Source organism: Budorcas taxicolor, chromosome 2 (genome assembly GCF_023091745.1).
Source record: "Budorcas taxicolor isolate Tak-1 chromosome 2, Takin1.1, whole genome shotgun sequence".
NCBI lineage: Eukaryota > Metazoa > Chordata > Mammalia > Artiodactyla > Bovidae > Budorcas > Budorcas taxicolor.
This window is the reverse complement of record NC_068911.1, coordinates 86,145,905-86,170,808: the sequence shown is the minus strand read 5'-3', so window position 1 is coordinate 86,170,808 and position 24,904 is coordinate 86,145,905. Positions and strand designations below refer to the sequence as shown.

Here is a 24,904-nt window from a genome sequence, read left to right as displayed (position 1 = left end):
GGACCATTAACATATTCAGTACTTCAAAACTATCATTCAGCTTCTCTTTTGTAGGTTCCAAATCTAATATAGTTTATACATGCATGAAAATTGTATTTCCTTTTTTATGTAAAACAATGCAAGGGGCAGGTTGGTTGCAATGATTTCTTGTATTCAGTACAGTTCAGTTGCTCAGTCGTGTCCGATTCTTTGTGACCCCATGAATCGCAGCACGCCAGGCCTCCCTGTCCATCACCAACTCCCGGAGTTCACTCAGACTCATGTCCATCGAGTCCCTGATGCCATCCAGCCATCTCATCCTCGGTCGTCCCCTTCTCAACCTGTCCCCAATCCCTCCCAGCATCAGAGTCTTTTCCAATGAGTCAACTCTTCACACGAGGTGGCCAAAGTACTGGAGTTTCAGCTTTAGCATCAGTCCTTCCAAAGAAATCCCAGGGCTGATGTCCTTCAGAATGGACTGGTTGGATCTCCTTGCAGTCCAAGGGACTCTCAAGAGTCTTCTCCAATACCACAGTTCAAAAGCATCAATTCTTTGGCACTCAGCTTTCTTCACAGTCCAACTCTCACATCCATACATGACCACTGGAAAAACCATAGCCTTGACAAGATGGACCTTTGTTGGCAAAGTAATGTCTCTGCTTTTCAACATGCTATCTAGGTTGGTCATGTCTTTTCTTCCAAGGAGTAGCATCTTTTAATTTCATGGCTGCAATCACCATCTGCAGTCATTTTGGAGCCCAGAAAAATAAAGTCTGACACTGTTTCCACTGTTTCTCCATCCATTTCCATGGAGTGATATGACCGGATGCCACGATCTTCATTTTCTGAATGTTGAGCTTTAAGCCAACTTTTTCACTCTCCATTTTCACTTTCATCAAGAGGCTTTTTAGCTCCTCTTCACTTTCTGCCATAAGGGCAGTGTCATCTGCATATCTGAGATTATTGATATTTCTCCCGGCAATCTTGATTCCAGCTTGTGTTTCTTCCAGTCCAGCGTTTCTCATGATGTACTCTGATATAAGTTAATTAAGCAGGGTGACAATATACAGCCTTTATGTACTCCTTTTCCTATTTGAAACCGGTCTGTTCTTCCATGTCCAGTTCTAACTGTTGCTTCCTGACCTGCATACAGATTTCTCAAGAGGCAGGTCAGGTGGTCTGGTATTCCCATCTCTTTCAGAATTTTCCACAGTTGATTGTGATCCACACAGTCAAAGGCTTTGGCATAGTCAATAAAGCAGAAATAGATGTTCTTCTGGAACTCTCTTGCTTTTTCCATGATCCAGCGGATGTTGGCAATTTGATCTCTGGTTCCTCTGCCTTTTCTAAAACCAGCTTGAACATCAGGAAGTTCACGGTTCACATATTGCTGAAGCCTGGCTTGGAGAATTTTGAGCATTATTTTACTAGCATGTGAGATGAGTGCAATTGTGTGGTAGTTTGAGCATTCTTTGGCATTGCCTTTCTTTGGGATTGGAATGAAAACTGACCTTTTCCAGTCCTGTGGCCACTGCTGAGTTTTCCAAATTTGCTGGCATATTGAGTGCAGCACTTTCACAGCATCATCTTTCAGGATTTGAAATAGCTCAACTGAAATTCCATCACCTCCACTAGCTTTGTTCATAGTGACGCTTTCTAAGGCCCACTTGACTTCACATTCCAAGATTTCTGGTTATAGATGAGTGATCACACCATCGTGATTATCCGGGTCATGAAGATCCTTTTTGTACAGTTCTACCATGTATTCTTGCCACCTCTTCTTAATATCTTCTGCTTCTGTTAGGTCCATACCATTTCTGTCCTTTATCGAGCCCATCTTTGCGTGAAATGTTCCCTTGGTATCTCTAATTTTCTTGAAGAGATCTCTAGTCTTTCCCATTCTGTTGTTTTCCTCTATTTCTTTGCATTGATCGCTGAAGAAGGCTTTCTTATCTGTTCAGTTCAGTTCAGTTCAGTCGCTCAGTCGTGTCCGACTCTTTGCAACCCCATGAATCGCAGCACGCCGGGCCTCCCTGTTCATCACCATCTCCCGGAGTTCCCTCAGACTCATGTCCATCGAGTCAGTGATGCCATCCAGCCATCTCATCCTCGGTCATCCCCTTCTCCTCCTGTCCCCAATCCCTCCCAGCATCAGAGTCTTTTCCAATGAGTCAACTCTTTGCATGAGGTTGCCAAAGTACTGGAGTTTCAGCTTTAGCATCATTCCTTCCAAAGAAATCCCAGGGCTGATCTCCTTCAGAATGGACTGGTTGGATCTCCTTGCAGTCCAAGAGACTCTCAAGAGTCTTCTCCAACCCCACAGTTCAAAAGCATCAATTCTTCAGCGCTCAGCCTTATTCACAGTCCAACTCTCACATCGATACATGACCACTGGAAAAACCATAGCCTTGACCAGACGGATCTTAGTTGGCACAGTAATGTCTCTGCTTTTGAATATACTATCTAGGTTGGTCATAACTTTTCTTCCATGGAGTAAGAGTCTTTTAATTTCATGGCTGCAGTCACCAGCTGTAGTCATTTTGGTGCCCAAAAAAATAAAGTCTGACACTGTTTCTCCTCTTTCCCCATCTATTTCCCATGGAGTGATGGGACTGGATGCCATGATCTTCATTTTCTGAATGTTGAGCTTTAAGCCAACTTTTTCACTCTCCTCTCTCACTTTCATCAAGAGGCTTTTTAACTCCTCTTCACTTTTTGCCGTAAGGTTGGTATCATCTGCATATGAGGTTATTGATATTTCTCCCGGCAATCTTGATTCCAGCTTGTGTTTCTTCCAGTCCTGCATTTCTCTTGATGTACTCTGCATATAAGTTAAATAAGCAGGGTGACAATATACAGCCTTGACATACTCCTTTTCCTATTTGGAACCAGTCTGTTGTTCCATATCCAGTTCTTACTCTTGCTTCCTGACTTGCATACAGATTTCTCAAGAGGCAGGTCAGGTGGTCTGGTATTCCCATCTCTTTCAGAATTTTCCACAGTTGATTGTGATCCACACAGTCAAAGGCTTTGGCATAGTCAATAAAGCAGAAATAGATATTTTTCTGGAACTCTCTTGCTTTTTCCATGATCCAGCGGATGTTGGCAATTTGATCTCTGGTTCCTCTGCCTTTTCTAAAACCAGCTTGAGCATCAGGAAGTGCATGGTTCATGTATTGCTGAAGCCTGGCTTGGAGAATTTTGAGCATTATTTTACTAGCATGTGAGATGAGTGCAATTGTGCTGTAGTTTGAGCATTCTTTTGCATTTCCTTTAAATTTTTCTGTGATTAACCATTGATATGTACCATTCTTTCATATCTTTACACTGTCTTACATAATGAAGAATCTTCTCTCTGCTCTTAAAATTTGATAAATTTTGATTTTTAAAGGAATGATAAATGCCCAGTTTTTTGAAGATGTATTATGCTATGTAAAATGGGACTATAATAGCAGCAGTAATTTCAGAGAGCATGTGGTATGTGGCTGGAAATATATAATATATATTTAATAGATGATACCTAGCTCTTTTAAAGCAGAAAACAAAACTAAATCAGCAATATTTTTCTTTGAAAACCACCTACGTTTTAGTCATTTGCCCATCTTAGTAGGACAGTTGAAAAAAATTGTATTTATGTATGATAATAAAACATATGCTGTATTGGCTAAGGACTAACAGAATGTCCTAATGAAATAAACCCACCATTCAAAATACCATGTAGCTTTTCCTCCTTTTTAAAAAAGCTTTAAATTGGATTTTTATTAGCAAGGTTTGAGCACATGTTCTTAACTTTTTTTTGATGTTACTATTAGCCATCTTTAAGGGTAGAAACATGAGTTATGAAGCTGTGAGTGAAGTTAAAACATTGCTTTAGTGCAAATAATTTTAAAGTAATTTATCTTTAGTCTATTAACATTGCCAATATTCTCCCACTTTTCAGTCCCTTAGAAAGCTGTTGGATTCTCATATTTCTGAAAGAAACTTGAAATAGATATTAAATGTGAAAGCATGTTAATAATTACTAAATAGTATCTAATTACCTACTATTACTCAAGTCCTGTAGTATCTTTATTCTGTAAATGTTGGAAATAGCTTGGTTTATTGTCAAACAGAAGTCTATAATTATACCATATAATAAACATACAATTTTAATGTTCTTAAAAACTTGTGATGAATTTGGTAATACTGCCTTGCAGAGTACTTCTTAACTCAGTAAAAACACTAGGTAAGAAGGAAAAAATACAAGATTGAGGACTACATAAAAATGATTAAATGGATTAAGACTGGTGAGCCCAGTCCTAATGACTGTTATCTGAAGTAACAAATATCTTAATCCATGATTCAAATCACTGAAAATTGCTCTAAATTTTTTTTAAGCCAGCAGAAAGATGTAATTATATTTTAGAATATTTCTCCCTCTTATCTAAAATTTCAAAAAATGAAATGAGACTGTAATCTGTTATTAGATTATGAAATACTTGACTGCATAGTTTATATAAATGAACAAAAGGCATTTATAATTTTTTGACAATAGTTAAAATATTTGAACTCTCACTTTGTGCCAGTGTACTTTGCATACAATACCTCATTTTTTTTCACAGTAATTTGGTGAAGTTACAAATATTATTTCCACAGAACCTTACACAACTAGTTTATTCAAGTTCATATGGCTAGTATGTGACAGACTGGAATTCATACTCAGGTGGATCATTAACACATTCAATACTGAAATTGGTAATTTAAATCTCTATTGGTCTAGTTTTCAACCTAATACTTTTTAGACTACAGTATGACATTACAGAAAAATAGTGGTAGGATATCTTCCTTTATATAATTCCTAAATGGATCATGTATTAATACTTCCAAATTTTCAACTTTAAAAGACTTTTTGACAGTATATATTAAGAAGCAAATCTAAATAATTTCAAAATATTTAGTCTTCTAGGAAATTTTTATAAAATATTAGAGGACTTAATGTCATATCAAAAAGAAGATACTTCAAATAGTCTGAAACGACTCAAAAGGGCAATAGACTAGTTATCTATTGATGTGAAATAAATTACCACAAACCTAGTGGCTTAAAATCATACATATTTTATTATCTCACATATCCTGTGGGTCAACAGTCTGGGTAAGGCCTAATGGGGTCCCCTACTCATGGCTACAGTTAACAAATCAGGGTTCTGTCTCATCTCAAGGCCTAAGCAGGGAAGGATCTGCCTCCAAGTTCACATGATTGTCAGAATTTAATTCCTGGCAGATGGTCAGAAACAGAGGTGCAGTTCCTTGCTGGTTTTGCCAGCAGTTTCATGCCATGTGGTCTTCTCCATCTAGAGAGTGCATGTTGTAGCTTACAAGGCAGCTTAATTTACCAAAGCCAATAGGGACAGAGACAATAGGAAACATGGTAGCAAGATGTTAAGTTACAATCTTAATGTAACACCATCACCTTAGTGAAATCCCTTCACCTTTGCCTATTCTCTTGGTTAGAAGCAAATCACAGATTCTTCCCACGCTCAAGGAAGAGGGACCACACAGTGGCCTGAATTACAGGAAGTATGGACAGTCAGGGCCATCTCAAAGTATGTTTGTCCCGGAAAATAATTATTAAATAAAGAAATGGCTCACCCTTGGTAGTAGCCAAAGAAAAACAATTTTTTTCCCTAAGTGTTCCTAAAAAATAAAACCAGATGGCATTTTGTGTAACACCAACCCAATTCACTGTCTCATCTTATCCATAATTCATTAACATTTTAGCTCAATGCTCTCTTCCTTGGAGAAGCCTCCTTCCCTCTCTTCTTTATACCAGTGGATCAGCTGCCTATTCTGTGTTTTTATACCTTGACCGTCTCTGAGAACATTTGTAATTTACATTTAGTAATTTTTATTTGTGTAGGTTACTTGATTAACTACTGACTAAGTTATCAGGGAAGAAACTGTGATATAGTTTTTGTTCAACACTTTATTTCTATCACCCAGTACAGTATATAACACAGAGAGAGAAACAATGAAAACATACTGGGTGAGGGGAAAAAAAAAAAAAAGCACTGAACTGGAAGAGACATAGTCCAATGTGAGCTCTTTCATTTATCAGCTGTGCTACTTCACATGAGTCCAGATAGCTTTCTGGAAAGGTCAATGAAAGGTCAATTCTACCTGTTATAATTTTGATGCAATCTTATGGTTTTATGGGCTTCCCTTCTGGCTCAGCTGGCAAAGAATCTGCCTGCAATGTGGGAGACCTAGGTTCAATCCCTGGGTTGGGAAGATCCCCTGGAGAAGGGAAAGGCTACCCACTCCAGGATTCTGGCCTGGAGAATTCCATGGATCATATAGATCATGGGGTCGCAGAGTCAGACACGACTGAGCAACTTTCAGTCGTGCTTTGTGGTTTCATACAATCGTAAATCAAAAAGTTTTTGTTGCATTTTTAATTTTTTTTCCCCAGAGTTTTCAGTAACTACCACCTTTATTTTTTGATCAATGATTTTTGATGTTTTAACCTTCTCGCAACAAGCAAAGGCAGAGGACAGGAGAAATAATGTGAGATGCTTAAATAAACATTTGCAAGTTTATTTATAACTTAAGAAACACTCCTGATATTCTTCAGTTTGTATATTTGAATACCATAGCTATGGTATGATTCAAAATGCTTTTCTTTCCCCTAGAAAAATCAAACCCTCACCAGGAAATAACTACACTAAACACATGCTATTTCTTTCAAGATTTTGGCATTCTGCCTCAGCTGCCCTACTGGTCCCATTACGGTCCCAGAGGGTTTGTTGAATTAAATGGTAGTATAGACTCAGACCGATGACATCCTAAGAAAAATACAGAATTCTGAAAAAGAGAGGCATGTTAGAATTCTCTGTGTCATAGAGTACTAGACTATAATGTAGACGAATATTTTAAAATCACAGTAGTACAGCTGACACACTTGGCCTGTTTTCATCATTACTGAATGTTGCCCTTCCTCCATAACTGCTGAGAAATTCTCCTATTAAGCAGTGTTAAGTCTGGTTTGTGAACTATATCCTATGTAGGCAATAAACTTTGGTTTGCTTTCACTGTCAAGTCTTTGACATGGCTGGTGCTAGAAGAAGATAAATACTGCATGGGAAATCCAGGAGCAATATGTTACTCTACCTTTCACCCGAATCATAAGTCAAACTCATGCTTACTGAAATTTTTGTCTTGGGTTGCTCCACAGTAAGAGTGCACAGTGTCCCAGAGGTAACGAATGATTCTCCTGTAGCCTTTTCAGCTCACTCATTTATAGTAGTTCAAAACAGAAGAGGGAAATTTGTTGACAGTGGAAGTTGAGAATATTTTTATAATTTTTATTTCAAAACAGAAATAGACATCTCTTAGAACAATTTTTCTCCTTTTAATCTGAATTCCTGCTGTTATTATTAGTGTATCTTCTTAAGTGAAAAACCATAATTATGGAATTTGTGGGTTTTCTTGTATGACATATGTGTCAAAATCACCATAATGTACAAACCTGAGAAGAAAATGTAAAGTGCAGAGATGTGTGGAGCTTCAGCTTCATTTTCCTAGTACTTTGGGGTTAGAAAAATGCTTGGATAGAGGTCTTAAATGATACCCGCAGGAGTACTATTCTGAGAAGTCTTGGAAGTGATGTAAGCTATGCTTCTCACTGAAAGGGCATCAGGGTCATAGTTAAGCTGTTGATTTCCCACACCGTTCATCTAATATACAATAGAAGTGCATAGGCTCAGAAATAACTAGCCTGGTCTTCTATGTGGGGGTGATGTACCGCTTGAGGTACAGATCCACAGTAAAACAACCATAAACATAATAGGTAACACTTGTGAAACACTATGTATCATGAACTGTGTAAGTGTTTTACATGTTAGCTCATTTAATAATCACATTAACACACTGAGGAAGATGGGCATAATGCCCACCAAATAAGGAAAAAAACTAGGCCTACGAGGTTACATATATAGCTCAATATCACATATCTAGTATACTGCAGAGCAGAATTCAAACCCAGGAAGTGAGAATCAGTCTCTAAGTAAACCACTGTGCTCTTAATCTCCTTTAATCATATTTTTATATAGTCAGAATTATATTCCTTTGCTGAATAAATATTTAAAAGGTATAGAAGTCATATATATATACACATACATATATATACACACACACACATAGTAGGCTTACATTTTTTAGCCTAAATAATTAAGAATTGACTATGAATACTTAATATTTGTTTGAAATGTGCTGGACAATGTAATCTCAGGTATTGCTTTAGTTTATGAAATGTACTAACCAATTCACACTAGTCTTCCTGAGCCATGTTAGTAAAATTTTGCTTTTTTTTCCACAATAACTCACAATCCAAAAACATAATTACATTTCCAATTAGCTTTGCAGACAAGGCTGACAAAATACAAACTAGGGAAATGCTCCTAAATATTTAAAATTGTTAATGATGTTCTTTGTTAATGAAACACTCTGGAGCCAAATATTGCATGCAATTATATCTTTTTCTGTCTCTTTCTGTCTCAATTCTTTTAATAAGTGTTAAGTAGTAGTCTTAAAAAACTTTTATTTATTTATTTTTGGCTGTGCTAGATCTTTGGGGCTGCACAGGCTTTTTTCTAGTTGCAGTGAGCAGGGGCTACTGTTCCTAGTGGTGCATGGGCTTCTCACTGCAGTGGCTTTGGAGGCTTCTCTTGGTGCAGAGCGCCGGCTCTAGGGCACGCAGGCTTCAGTAGTTGTGGTACATAGGCTCAGTACTTGCAGCTGTGGGAGATAAAGCTCACCAGCCCAAACTCAAGGAATGGACCTGGAGACATGAGGTGCACCAAGAAGCAAGGCTTTAATGACAGTCTTGCAAAATTGGCTGTCTGGTGGGAAGGCACACCAGAGTTGTTGCAATGGGGGTTTTAGCCTATTGGCATGCAAGTCCCTCCCCCAGTTCCTCACTGGCTGAGTACTATGAGGTTAACAATCTTCCAGAGGAAGTCACCTGGATTTATTACTCTCCCTTTTGTCTGGATTTTCCGGCACAAGTATCTTAAGAGCTATAACATCAGCAGGCCATCATTCTAGGCTAGTTGTCCTTGAAAATGGACCGCTTTAAGTTTCTATTCCTTAAGTAGCTCTCGTGCTCTAGAGCACAGGCTCAATAGTTGTGGTGCTCAGCTGTGTGGCTTAGCTGCTCCACGGCACATGGGATCTTCCCAGACCAGAGGTGGAACCTGTGTCTCCAGCATTGGCAGGTGGATTCTTTACCACTGAGCCATCAGGGAAGCCCCTGTAAAGCAGTAATTTTATGTCATGAAAGTAAATAGAGATATCCTACTTACTATTTACTTCTTAAATAGAGAAGTACTTCTTTTTAAAATTTCTATTGGAGTATAGTTGATTTACAATGTTGTGTTAGTTTCAGGTGTACAGCAAAGTGAACCAGTTATAGATATACATGTATCTACTCTTTTCTTTTTTTTTAGGTTCTTTTCCCAGTAGGCCATTACAAAGTACTGAGTAGAGTTTCTAGTACTGTAAAGCAGGTTCTAATTAGTTATCTGTTTTATATATAGTAGTGTGTATATGTCAATCTGAATCTCCCAATTTATCCCTCCACCCCTTACGCCCTGGTAACCGTAAGTTTGTTTTCTACATCCATGACTCGACTTCTCTTCTGTAAATAAGTTCATCTGTACCTTTGTCTTTTGCTGTTGGACTTAGGTCACTATGACAATCTCTAGGTCCATCCATGTTGCTGCAAATGACAATATTTTGTTCTTTTTATGGCTGAGTAATGTTCCATTGTACATATCTACCACATCTTGTTTATCCATTCCTCTGTTAATGGACATTTAGGTTGCTTTCATGTCCTGGCTATTGTAAATAGTGCTCAATGAACATTAGGATGCCTGTATCTTTTCAAATCATGGTTTTCTCTGGTTAAATGCCCAGAAGTGGGATTGCTGGGTCATGTGAGGGTTCTATTTTTAGTTTAAGGAAACTCTGTGCTGTTCTCCATAATGTCTGTATCACTTTACATTCCCACCAGCAGTGTAAGAGAGTTCTCAAGACATACTTCCTACACAGGAGAAAGTGAGAGAGAATGATAGGGAATGAACATGAGGGAAGAGACAGCATATGGCAGAGATCATATAATTCATATTTAAAGATTGACTATTGGCACTAGGTACTGTTCTAGAAACTGAACATAAATACACTCATCAACAAATATATGTGTTGTACTGACTATCACTATCTTGGTTTAATAACAAACTTGCAATGGAAACTTGCTAATGAAAAAAATTGAAAAGCATATAGTATTTCCCCCATGAAAGTTTTTCTCTAAGAGGATCAATTTATGTCCTGTGAATGACTAGTATTTTTGCTTATAGGAAATACAATATAGTCATATTTCTTAAAATGTTTTCCATGGAGTATTCTTATCACAAAATCTGGGGGAAAGGACAGTTAAATTTGGGAAATATCACTTTACAATTCCAAAATGCACTGTAACACAGTAAAGGTTATGAGAAGTCTTGTAGTAAAGATACTTGTTTGACTTTGAACTCATTGTTTCTATTAAAACATGACAAGCTAACAAATGTTTAATATATGCTACATCGCTTCAGTCATGTCTAACTCTGTGCCCCTATGCACCGTAGCCCTCCAGGCTCCTCTGTCCATGGGATTCTCCAGGCAAGAATACTGGAGTGGGTTGCCATTTCCTCCTCCAAATGTTTAATATATTTCATCTAATGTAAGCTCTCATCATTTAAAGATCATTTTCTTACATGCCACTAAGATAAAGTCTCCACTTTATAATGTATCACTTCCTTTTCACTTAAAATTATTTTGTCCCTATTTCAGGAATTCTTTCAGACATAAACTGTTCAGATAGCTTTTTGATCATGTCATTCTTGTACTACACAGAACTTGTTTTAAATAAGCAAAATAAATTGGTCAAGCAAGTTTTTCACATTTGCAATATGACTCTTTAGAATCACTTTTCAATGAAGACTTACTGCTATGTGCTTGCCATCCACTGTCATTCTCAGTACCATCAAGATGACTGATAATGTAGGTTTCTTAAAACATTATTATTCCTGGGATTTTCCTTGACGTCCCTAAAATCATTCACTAAATTTTCATCTTAGTACTTTCTTGATCTTACCAGAAGTATTAAAGTTTTTAGACAATAATCAGGATGTATTTAAATGCTTATTGATTTAAAATTTACATTAATTACTAAACCTGTAATTGGCTACAATGAGAAAAACAAGTTTGTACATGTCCAAGTAGTGTCAGCTGCAATACAATGTCTTCTCCCCTCAAGCAATTGTAAGATCCCATTTAGTATTAAAAAAAAAAAAAAAAAAACTCACTACTTCAGAGAAGGTATAATAATAATAATATTATATGTGTCATGAAACTGAAGAAATAATTATATCCAGCATCCTGCAGAATGAGGGACTGATAGTATAAAGTCTGGGTAGCATTTTATGGAAATATTTTAGTTGATCATTCAATTGCACTCTGAAACCTTCTGGCTTGTATTTAATTGTCAAGTCAATAAACTAACTCCCAATTATGTCATTACTGATCATTTATTTCTATGAATTCAAGTTCATCCTGGATCTTGGATCATGTTGATCTGTTAGGACTGGGAGAATTTGCCAAGTGGAATCTGCCCTTCAAGGAATGATAATTACCATGTTGTGTTCCACGGAAAGATATCTCTATACAGGTTTCAAAATTTCTCCAGTTTTTTTCTTTTTTTAAATCTAGTAGAATGGGCAAGGGCTTGGACTATGATATTAGATGGATGTGAATGACTTCTAATCCTCTCCTGATATTTTCTAAGCAAGCTTGAGCATATTTAATCCTCTGTATCATCTGATTTACAGTTGATTCCTTCAAGTATATATTTTATTTCAGTTAGTGCAATCTCAGCTCATTTTGAATCTTTATATTTTCTAACTCTTTATTAAAATTTGCACTATATTCAGTCATTATTTTCCCAAGTTTGTTGAACATCTTTATGATTATTACCTTGACGTCTCTGTCAGGGAGGTTACTTATCTTCATTTTCCTATGATTTTGTCTCATTCCTTCATTTGGACCATATTCCTCTCTTGCCTCATCTTACTTAATTTTCCGTGTTTATTTCTAGGTATTAAAGAGGTTATGTCTTACACTCTTTGAGATGTGGCCTCATTTAGGTGAATTCCCCTGGGGCCCAGAGCATCCACTCCTCTGTTCACTAGAGCTTTGTGCTCTTTATGCCCTAGCCCGTTTCCTTCTGTTTTGACAGCCAACAGCTGTTTGCTTGCTCTTAGGCAGGGCTGGTCCCTGGCCATGTTAACTGCCAGGCCTTGCTTGGTGTGGTTGCTATTGGCCCACTAGTGGACAGGGCATGGAAAGCTACAGAGCCCAGTGGGGTGCAGGGCTGGTTCTTGCCTGCTGGTGGGCAATGCCAGGTGTTGAAGTGACTGGCTGGCGCCCAAGGATGCCAGGTTTGGATCTAGCCCACTGAAGGTCCAGACTAGGTACCAACATGGCTGACTGTGAGGCCTGGTGGGTCATGGGACTGGTGCTGGCCTGCCGGTTTGCATGGCCCAGTCCCCACTCAGATATCTGCATGCCCTGGGAAGTCAGGACTGATACTGGTCCACTGGTAGACCAGTGGACAGGTGGGCAGGTAAGTCCCTGGCACTTTAAGGGTGGAGGTAGGATTTCAAAATGTCACTTGCCAGCAACAGTAATACAGCAGGAAAATGAGCTCTCCAAACTAGATGCCTCCAGTGACTGTGTCCTTCTTCATCCCCAGAAGGCTCTCCAGGATTAGCAAATGGGTCTGACCCAGGCTTCTTTCAAACTACTGCTTCTATGCTGATTCAGATTGTGTGAGATATTGCACAAACCCTTTAACAGAAAAGTCTCTGTTTCCTATAGCCCTCCCACTTTTCTGAACATAAGCCCTGCTGGTTTTCAAAGCCAGACATTCTAGGGGCTCATGTTCCTGGTGCAGGATCCCTGGGCTAGGTAGCTCAACGTGAGGCTCAGACCTCTCACACCTTGCAGAAAACTTCTATCATTGTGATATCCCTCCCATTTGTGGGTTACCAACCCTGAAAATTTGGGTACTAACTATACTGTCTCCACCATTTCTACTCATCTTATTGTGGTTTCTTGTTTTTAAATTTTTATTGTATATTGGAGCACAGCTGATTAACAATATTGTGCTTCATATGTACAGCAAAGTGATTAGGTATACACATACATGTATCTATTCTTTTTCAAATTATTTTCCTATCTAGGTTATTACAGAATATTGAGTAGAGAGTTCCCTGTGCTATACAGTAGGTTCTTGTTGGTTATCCATTTAAAATATTAATATAATTATGTGTACATGTTAACCCCAAACTCCCAATCTATTCCTCTTCCCTACTCAGTTAACTATAATTTTTTTCACTCTAAGTCTGTGAATCATACTATTTAGTTCCTTTATGTCTTTAGTTGGAATAAATATTTTTTGCTAGTCTTCTGGTCCTTCCCATAGATAGATAGTTGTTATGCAAATAGTTGTAATTTTGGTTTGTCTTTGGGAGATGAGTTCAGGGTCCTCTTACTCCACCATTTATGTCACCTTCTGACCTGCCCAGACTTTTGATGATAAAGATCAGATTGATATAAATAAATTGAGAAGTTTTCTGATATTCACTTCTTCTATGTGATACTGTTCTCAACAGAAGCTATGATCTTTGTACAATTCATTATCTCATTTTTATTCCATTAAAATAAAACTGAAGTGATAATAGTAAATGAGGAGTTCAACAGATAATCACTGTGTCTTATTGGCCGGCATGGGTCATCAGCCGCTTAATATAGTTCTAACCATTGACTTCCTCATGAGCAGTTATGAGCCTGGGTAATTTCTGTGCATATTAAGAATGACTAAAAATTTAAAAGGCAGGATAAGAGTAGTTTTAAATTTTAAAAAATTCCGACTACTCTGTTAAACGTCTTATACATATAGTACTTAGATACTCTAGAATGCAGTAACCCCTAGTTGGCCTAAAAATGATCCTTTTATTATGCTTGAGAAGAAATGTAGATTCTTATTCGAATAGCCCTTATGACAAGTATTTTAAGTAAATAACAAAGATAATTTTCTCTTTAAGAGGAATTTTGAAAATATAAAAAATTCTTAGCTAAAACTATACTCATTTAATATGCAAGCATACTGTTAATATATAATTGTATATAGAAAATTGATTAGCTTCACAGTTTTAATTTTTATACTTAAGGATAAAGTAGATTTTTAAAGGTTTTTTTTTTTTCTTTCTCTTCTTTTAGTAGCAAAGAGAAGGCACTGCTTTTATTTTTCAGTTATTTTTGTTCCACAGATTTACTCAGTTACAATGATAGTGTAAAAAATTATTTGTACTTTTTTTCCATTTCCCATATTTTATAGACATTTCAATACCGCAGTCATATTTTGTCAATTAGCTATACCATTGATTTACTTAAAAATCCCTTATTGAAAGAAATTATTTCCTCTTTTTACCACTTTATGCTACAATATGTATTTTTATGCACAAAACAAGATCTTTAGTCTAAAAGCAGGTATTCTCTCATCAGGCACCTTGTTTCAGTTACCTTGTTTATAGGTAATCAAAACTGTTAGGCTTATTAGGTATCTACTTGGGAGGAACTTATTTGAGATTATGATCTTCTATTAAAGAATTGAAACACAATTCTTCTATATATCTAGATTATCTAGATTAATACTACCATGAAATAGATTTTAACATGAATAAATAACAGGTTATTAAATAAAGTAACTGCCCATAAATGTTATCATTTACCTATTAATCAAACCTGCAAATGTAGAGTTAAAGTACTTCTTTATTCTAATTCATCATGAAACTCTAAATGCCAGAGCTTCTCTAGCATTTGTTCAAGTTCCATTGAAAGATTTACATTAAAAACTTATAACTCCTATAAGCTGCTTTTGAAAAAAAAAAACCATAATGCATTAAGATTCCTTCTATTGCAAACTTCTACCCTCACCCTATTTTTGTCATAGCATGTATCACCTTCTAATGTATTACTGTTTACTTATGTCTCCTTCCCCTACAAGGTAAATTCCATTGAGGAAGATACATTTTTTTGTTCATTGACATATCCAAAGTGCTTAGAATACATGCTCTGTATAAAGGCTGGAACATGATAAATATCTGCTGATTTAAATGTTGGCTTGGCTTATGCTATCTTTGCCTGTTTCTCTTTCCATTTGTTTATCTTATTCCTGTATTTGCTTCATTATCTTAGAAGGCATTCTCTATATGGTAGCCTCAGAAGCTCCAGGCTTTAGTCATCTTTACAGCTAGCTAGCAATTCCAAAGGAAAGAGAATTTCTAATAGTCCTAGAAAGTTGTCAGAGTATACTTTTATTTATTTATACTTTTATCACATGCCCAGTCCTAAGCCAGTCATTATGATAGGTTATAAGTAACAATGAGAAATGGGTTGCTTTGATTGTCTTCGGGGCTACAGAATTTGACCTGAGGAACAGCAGCATCCCCTGGGAGCTTGGTAACTATGTAGACTCTCAGGCCTCAGTATAGACCACCTGAATCAAAATGTGAATTTTTAACAGGATTCACAAGTGATATGCCTTTATTCTGTGATGCTAGTTGGAGCTGGAAAGACAGGAAGGGGGACGAGGTCAGCAAGTCACACAAGTGAGAGTGTGACGGTTGCCCAAAGAAAACTTCAATGCTCTTACCAATATGCAAAATGGATGCCAGGCAGTCAAAAGCAGCAGGTGTCCATTACCATATGCAATATGTATTCAGCAGTCCATCCTAAAGGAGATCAGTCCTGGGTGTTCACTGGAAGGACTGATGCTGAAGATGAAACTACAATACTTTGGCCACCTCATGTGAAGAGCTGACTCACTGGAACGACCCTGATGCTGGGAGGGACTGGGGACAAGAGGAGAAGGGGACGACAGAGGATGAGATGTTTAATGGCGTCACCGACTCGATGGACATGAGTTTGGGTAAACTCCGGGAGTTGGTGATGGACAGGGAGGCCTGCAATTCATGGTGTTGCAAAGAGTCGGACACAACTGAGCGACTGAATGGAACTGAATTATTATACACCACACACAAGATACCTTAGGAATCAAGAGATTAAATTATTTGTCCAAAGTTCTTACTGGGGAGGCAAAGAGAATTAACATGTGATAGAATATCAAGTACTAACAAGTATGCTGGAGAATAAAGAATGGAGGGATAGAGCATTACCAAGATGATGGAAGGGGTGATCAGTTTAGAGAGGAAAGTCAGGGTGAGCATGAGGAAATAAATTTTGATTAGAGATTTGGAGAAAGAGAAAGAAAGCAAGAAAGAGTGGGTAAGCCAGTTTTGCTACAATTAAGTGAATACAGGTGATTAATTCAGAGAGACAACCAAGGGTCATTTCATAAAGAAACTCTGGCAATGATTATGATATTGTCAATTATTTCTAGCACAATGGAAAATTGTTGGAAGCTCAGGAGCAAGGGAACACATGATTTTATATTTCAAATATACTGTCTAGGGAGCAGGCAATAGTAAATAAAGGATAAGTGGAGAAATGTAAGATGTCAGGGAGACTAGTTAGGAGGTGATGGCATGCTTAGGCATGCTTAGTCTTAGGCAAGAGATGAGAGAGAGACCAGGATGGTAATGGGGATGATAGAGGGGCTCGGAATCTATAGACAGTCCTTGACTCATGATGATTTGACTAAAGTTTTCAACTTTATTATGGTGTGAAAGCAATAGGTATTCAGTAAAAACTGTACTTGTGAAACTTTAGAATTTGATATTTTTCCAGGCTAGCAACATACACCATAATACTCTCTTGAGAAGCGGGGCTGCCCCAGCACCCAATCAGCCATGTGATCAGGAGGGTGAAAACAACCAATACACTTAAAACCATTCTCTATCCATTCAGTCGCCCTGTTTTTCACTTTCAGCATAATATTCAATAAAGTATGTGAGATATTCAACAATTTTTTATAAAATTGGATTAATATTAGATGATTTTTGCCAGTTGTAGCCTAATGCAAATGTTCTGAGCACATTTGATGTAGGCTTGGCTCAGCTGCAATGTTTGGTAGGTTAGGTCTATTGAATGCATTTTTTTTTAACTTATGATGGGTTTCTCAGGATGTAACCCCTCTGTACGTAGAACGATCCATATTGTGGATTGTTAATGAATTGAATGTCTGTGTGAGATAAAAGAAATATTCATATGTTTTTGCCTTGAGAAAATGGGTGGACACTATTGCCAGTTACTGAAATAGAGAATCTTGAAGATGGGTCATGTGGAAAATCAAGAGGACCTTTTTGGAATGTTAAATTTAAGATGCAAAACTACTGAATTAAATCCTTTGAAGCAGCACTGCCTTTTTTCCTGGGTCCAATAGAATTTTTAAGTAAGATTTTCAAAGCCACTAAACAAAAAGAAATTCTTTTAGTAATCTATTTTGTAAGTGTTATTGAATCTCTTTTGAAGGCTACATCAAGACTGGAGGTTCTGGATACAATTATTTTGAAAGGAAGTATTTGTCTACAAAGCCCAAATATCTTTTTATTTTCATCCAAACACTAGCAAGAAAAATCAATATTTTATTGTAGAAGGAAATGGTTTGGCTGCTCAAACATTTGGAAGAAAAAACAAAATTCTGAAAAAAAACCAAATGGGTGGTGAGGAGTGGGAAGGACTGGCAGGTGATAAGCCTCAAGGGTGCAGCCTCATTTGAAAATAGTAACCTAAATAATGGTATTAGTTACAGACATATAGACTGTCTAAACAACTGTTCCTTTATTACGCATGACTAATAGATTTGCTGCTTGGTTGGGATAGCATATCAAGACTGGACCACTTTTTTCCTGTGCCAAAGTGTGGTTGCTTACTGCTCTTAAACACGTTCAACAGGCACCTTTTCGAAATCTAAGAATTAATTGTCGTCTTATAACAGTTATTTAGCCACTTCAATTAAATGTCAATTTAATATTAGTAATGAGCAATTCATGTCACTAAAATTAGTGGTGTTATTTTTATTTCTCAACTAAAAATCACTCTATTATGATCCTCAATGGAAAATTCATTTTAAATTCACATATTCTGCTATTAAATGAAGTACAATTAAGCAATTTTAATAATACACATGTGAGTATATTTCATTTTCTTGTGGTTTCTTATTTATTTACTAACTTACTCAAGGATTTGAAGTGGTTTACACTAACTTGTAAAACAGGGAAAAATTAGTAAAGAAAAGGTTAGGTCCTAAACCTAGATAAAATAAAAATTCAAGAAGGAAAACTTATGTGAAGGAAAACAAATGTGTCATCCATTGTGAGGGTCATATTTATGTATATTTCTCATTAAATGCACAAGTAGTGAATTAATGACACTAAAGGAAAAATATGAGGAATACAAATAGTGAAGCCACTGAAACTTTCATTAAAAAGAAACCACATTATCACATAGCTCAATTAAGCTTTCATTATGAGATGATAAATTAATACCAACTTATACTTAATTATTCAATTTCAGAAGTACCAGTACTTGGTGATAAATATTTACATTTTAAGTCATAACCAATGGAAAAACTTTTTATATCCATTTAATGTTCTAACTGGATGTTAGCAAGAAATCAGTGTAGTAGCAGCTGCACATGCAATTCAATTTGATGAAATTTTAATTATAGAGAAAAAACTGATAGCAAAGCAGAGTGAAACAGTGCTAAAATGAAAATAGCATAAACAGATTTCAATGTTTCTCTGAAAAATTCCAGGTGTTGTCAAAGTGGATTACGGAGATGTATCAGTCAGAAAAACACTAAGAGAAAATCTGAAGTGTAAGCCCTTTTCTTGGTACCTTGAAAACATCTATCCGGACTCCCAGATCCCAAGACGTTATTACTCACTTGGAGAGGTATGAATTATTTATTTTGGTTAAGTTATAAATATATTTTGCAAAAGAGCAATTGCTAAGGAGCTCAATATTTTTATGTTATGAATACAATGCTTTAACGGTTTTTAAACAGATCTATTATAAAAGACTTCTCGTAAATTACAAGGACCATAAAGGTCTATATCATTGGGATTTATTAAAAAACACAGTTTAAGGTAGAATAAATAGTATTTTGTTTCTTCATAAATAGTTCTAAAACTTTTTAATCATATGGAATTTAGAGTCTTTGAGGTTTACAGAAAATTTTGTTTTTTTTATGTAGGCTATAAGTGTTAATATTTACTGTGGGAAAAGAAACTGGAAACTTTAAATTTATTAATTTACTAATATAAGTAACATATTTTTAGAAAAGTAAACTTTATAAAGCAAAATAAAATAGTAAGAAGATTAGGTTAATCTACATTTTTTATAAATTGCATCAAGAACTGGCCAAAAAGAGGTAGCTGGATTCTTGTATCTGCTTTGATATTCAGTCTATTATAATATAGCACACCAGGTAAACCAACTGAAGATTCCCTATACATTCATGAGAAGTGAGGGTGAAAGGGTATTATCATAATACTATTATCAAAATCATACTGACTTTGTGGACACTTGGAGAACCCCTGATCTGTTCTATACTTTCTCAAAATATTATCTTTTTTAATAAATATTTTCACTTCTTACAAAGTTTTCACTCTCACTCATCCAGAAATCTACTTTTTCTAATAACCATATACAATTCAGAGGATAAACCTGCCGTAACTTTATTGTATTCAGAAGAAAACAATGCATTTTTGTTATTTTCTCTTCCTCTGTGACTTTTTAAATTTTTATTGGAGTATAGCTCATTTATAATGTTGTGTTAGTGTCAGATGTACTACAAAGTGATTCATTTATACATATATATATATGTATGTATTCATTTATACATATATATATATCTCTATTCCTTAGATTCTTTTCCCATATAGGCTACTACAGAGCATTGAGTAGAGTTCCCTGTGCTATATACAGCAGTTTCTTATTAGTTATCTATTTTATATTGTGTATATATCAATCCCAATCTGCCAATTTATACTCCCCTTCCCACCACCCTGGTAACCATAAGTTTGTTTTTACATCAAATATACTTCTGTTTTGTAAATAAGTTCATTTGTACTTTGTTTTTTGGATTCCACATAAAAGCATTATTTATTTTGCTTTCTTACTTCACTCAGTACAACAATTTCTAGGTCCATTCATGTTGCTGCAAATGGAATCATTTCATTCTTCTTTGTGGCTGAGTCATATTTCATTATACATATGTACCACATCTTCTTTATCCATTACTCTGTACATGAACATTTAAGTTGCTTGCATGTCCTGGCTACTGTAAGTATTGCTTCATTAAACACTGGGGTGCATGTATCTTTTTAAATCAAGAGTCTTCTCTAGATAACATGCCCAGGAGTGGGATTGCTGGATAATATGGAAGCTCTATTTGTAGTTTTTCTTAGGGAATCTCCATACTGTTGTTCATAGTGGCTGCACCAATTTATATTCCCACCAGAAGTGTAGAAGGAGTCCCTTTTCTACAGCATTCATTGTTTGTAGATTTTTTTATGATGACCATTCTGACCAGTATAAGATGTGTCTCATTATACATTTGATTTGCATTTCTCCAATAATTAGTGATGTTGAGCATCTTTTCATGTGCTTTTTGGGCATTTGTATGTCTTCTTTAGAGAAACATACATTTAGATCTTCTGCCCATTTTTTGTTTGTGTTGTTTGGTTTTGGATATTGAGTTGCATAAACTGTATATTTTAGAGATTGACTCCTTTTCAGTCACTTCATTTGTAAATATTTTCTCCCATTCTCTGGGTTGTCTTTTCATTTTGTTTATGGTTTCCTTTGCTGTGCAAAAGCTTTTAAGTTTAATTAGACCCCATTTGGTGTTTTGTTTTAATTTTCATTACTCTAGGAAGTGGAGTTTATTTTTGTGTATCTTGCTAGGGAGCGTTCTACTTTTTTTTTTTTTTTACACTTAGCTGTCCATTTCTCCCAGCACCACTTATTCAGTTTTATCCATTGTATATTCCTGCCTCCTTTGTTGTAGATTAGGGGGCCACAGATGTGTGGGTTTCTTTCAGGGATTTCTATCTTGTTCCATTGGTCTATATTTCTGTTTTTGTACCAATACCATACTGTCTTGATGACTGTAGCTTTGTACTCTAGTCTGAAATCAGGCAGTTTGATTCATCCAGCTCCATTTTTGCTTTCTCAAGATTGCTTCAGCTATTCAGGGTCTTTTGTGTTTCCATACAAATTATAAAATTATTTGCTCTGTTAAAAATTACCATTGGTAATTTCATAGCAATTGCTTGAATCTGTAAGTTGCTTTGGGTACCATATCTTTAGAGATTAAAAAGTTAGCTTCATCATAACTGTACAAGCATATGGTCGTAATACATATTTAATTGCTCAAAATAAGAGTTATCCCTTTATGAATTATATGCTTCATATTGGTAATTTCCCACTTAATAGGAATTACATTTGAGAAAACTAATTTAGTATTTGTTACATTAAAACATTTTAATATCAATAATACAATGCATTTGGAAAATATTATTTGAATCTGCCATTTTTATAGGTCATAACAGCCGAATATCTGAAAATTCAGTCTAATATTTTTTGGTTCATTTGCCAAGATATTGATTCACTAGAAAATAAAAACAGACAATTCATTTCCAGCTGAATTGTTTTGAAAGACTTTTTTGTGTGTGCCTTATCCATACACTGTCAAATATCTATTTAACATTAATCTGAATTCTGTAGTGCAAAGGTTCATGTGTAATAACACTGAATATTACCACTTTCTAGGTGTAACTTTAGTCCTGTGCCTCTGGCCTTTTTTTTTTTTTTTAATTATTTGTTTTCATTGGGATGGGAGTGTTATTGCTATTGTTTTTAAATATTCAGTATTCCCGTGTTAGCAGTAAGTCACAGGATTTATTTACATTTAATACATAAAATAGAAGAGTGTTTTTAAAACTAGAGCTCTATGTGCATGCTACTTATTATAATCTAGTTCTACTAAAGATCTCCAATAAAGTATCTAATACTCATTTCTTTTATGGAAAAGTTTGTTGGGCCAATTGTGAATTTGTATCTTTAGAAGAGGGAGTTTTTCTATTCTTGTAGTAGGGTATTCCTCCCATGGTAGTCAGTGCACCCAGGTAGTGAGTAAACGCTGATCACTTTTTCTAAAAGAAGTTATGACCAAGACCTGTTAACAAGACAGATATGAGTTAAGAGGAGTTTTTGGAAATTATCTAAGGCCATCAGGGTGACTCCTGAGAAAGACTCAGGACTCTGAAATAGAATGTAGATATCTACTTCCAATTTAAAAATTCAGTTTCATACTCTCCTGCACTACACATTGAGAAATCTAATTAATTGACTTTCTGAAAAAATGAAAATGAAGTGTGAGAAAATTCCTTTATACAACCTACTGATTTTAAAGTAGCTATCTTCTTTAATGGATCAGGTGGCTTTATTTTAATTTATAGAAATAATTTGAAAAACTTTTGAAGATAGAAATATACCTTTAGGGTTTTTGAAACATATCCAGGAGAGGCAACATGGTGTACTGAAAGAATTTCAGACTTTGGAGTCAAGCAGAGGAGGGTCTAAATCCTGACCTCCCATTTTAGGACTCAAGTAGCACTAGGTCTCTCTCTGGTACCTAGCAGTAGAAGGAAGGTTATCATACAGGTGACAGTGACGATTGAGGATACAGAGCATCTTTAACACCACCTAGCAGAGGAGTAGCAGCACCAGTAGTGACAGTTATTGTAATTCTTATAGCTACTATTGTTTTCTTACTATGTCAAACATTACGCTAGATGCTTAAAAATTGTATTTTTAAAAAATCACAATTTCTTGGCAGGTTTTGTTATTATCCCCAATTAAATATGGAAACCTTTGTGCAGAAAATTCACATGATTGACCTAATGGTCCTAGAGCTAGCTAAATATTGAAGTCAGGATTCAAATACATTTTAGTCTGACAATAATGTTCACTTTTCCTTTTAACTAGAAGGAGAAAATGGATATCACTATATGTTATTCATTCAAAATACTTTTATTAATTAAGAGCTTAAGCTGTAACCTGTGCTATATGCTAAGGATGAAAAGTCAACAAGAAAGACCTGTACTCTTAAGCCATTCTACTGAAATGGGGGTGAGGGAAAAAGCAAGAGATAATCAAACAGGTAAGAAATTCAGTTGAATTAAAACTGTCCTATGAGGTATTTAAAAAACTCAATAAATTAAAAAATCTATGAGATATATCTGGTTTTGAACTTTCTGGGATATTAATGTACCACAGTTTTCCATTTTAAAACCACCCTTCAAGAGATGCAGTCCTGCAACAATTTCCTTGAAAACAAGAAGGACAAATTCACCAAGCACTGCTTTCCAATTCAATTTTGCACAGTCATGTGTAGTCATAAACACTTTGATAATGAGTTTGAGATAAACTATTAATGGACTATATTGGATGACAGTCATTTAAATCTTTTTCTTTCTTACTGTCATTATGTATGAAGGCACTGTCTCTCAGATAGTCTCAAAGTGGAACCAGGTGTCCAAAGCTACTTATCTAGGGCACAAAGTTATTTCTTTGAAGTAATTCACATGTACTCAATTTCAAGTGAAATTGTTAGAATCTAACAATTTACAAGTTCTTTAAGTTTCAATGTTTTTCAAAGCCCAGATGTTTAATATTGCAGTGCACTGGTGCAAATAAGTATTTTCACGTCAATTTCTCTTTATAGCTTTCCTTGTTATATTAGAAGATAGAAGTAAACATGATTGATATTCAGTTTCTATCAGTGTATATTGTCGCCAAAATAATCATCAGTATTTGATATCAGACAACTGTTGTAATTTCTTACATTTGAATTTTATGCAGGTAATTGAAATATTACTTCACCCAGCCCATGAATTACATGCAATTTCCAATGGGAAGTTAAAAGCTGAATTGCTTTGAACTAAAACCTTTAGGTAGCTTAATGAAGCATATGCCTTTTAGACTTAGTAAGCAGATCATAATGGAATAAGGAAGAAGAGCTTCCTGCAGCATTAAATTCTCTCTTAACTAACACTAGCTTATGTGTATTTAGCATGTCAGCTCCTGATCTTATAAATATAAAAGCTAATTCAACTATAAGATTGAAAATTGGCTTTCTAAAGTAATAAAGCTTTACCCTAAATTTTTGGCCTTGGACAGGCCAGCATCTTGGGGAAAAAAATGTTTTGTAAGCTATGTGGAACACAGGAATACAGAGGGCAAGAGGGAAGAGAAGAGGAATTCTGGAGCCAATTGACTTAACTCTTAGGGCTTAATATCCGTATTTGCATGCTGCTTGGAAGACATTTTGACAGTAGTCTCTGAATTTTTTACTGCCTACTTGACGCCTTAGCACTTCCTTTTTCTCTTGTATTCTTTAACCTTATCAACTAGTTAAGATCCTCGCACACATTGACACTGTATTCCTTAAACACTGTTAAAGAACAAATTTCAGTAACTAAAAATAGACATCTATTGAAGCTGCTAGGCTGCAGGGATTAAGGATAAAATCAGTTACTGCCAAATCCAGAGGCTAAAACCCTGAGAGTGTTATGTGTCTGTTGGTAATCAGATCTATTTATAAATTCACCATCTTCTTGATCTTTTAATAAGATAACCAGTAAAAAAAAAAAAAGATGCCTCATATTTTAAAACATGCACAAATGGGGCATTCTCTCTGCCCATGATCATATTCGCAAAACTCTTTGGGACCCAGTAACTGATTTTTATTCCAGTGTAACTAATACACAGGCAAAATATATTGCTCTCCATCACATGTTAATCCTAAAGAATGCTG

At 35.7% G+C, this 24,904-nt stretch overlaps 1 protein-coding gene across 1 annotated transcript in view; it reads left to right on the top strand.

Moving 5' to 3' along the window:
- GALNT13 (polypeptide N-acetylgalactosaminyltransferase 13) overlaps positions 1–24,904 on the top strand; it is a 572,168-nt gene that overhangs the window by 493,891 nt on the left and 53,373 nt on the right. Inside the window, exon 8 of the mRNA XM_052664343.1 lies at positions 18,833–18,972. Coding sequence (XP_052520303.1) covers positions 18,833–18,972 — 140 coding nt within the window. The remainder of the gene's footprint in view (positions 1–18,832; positions 18,973–24,904) is intronic.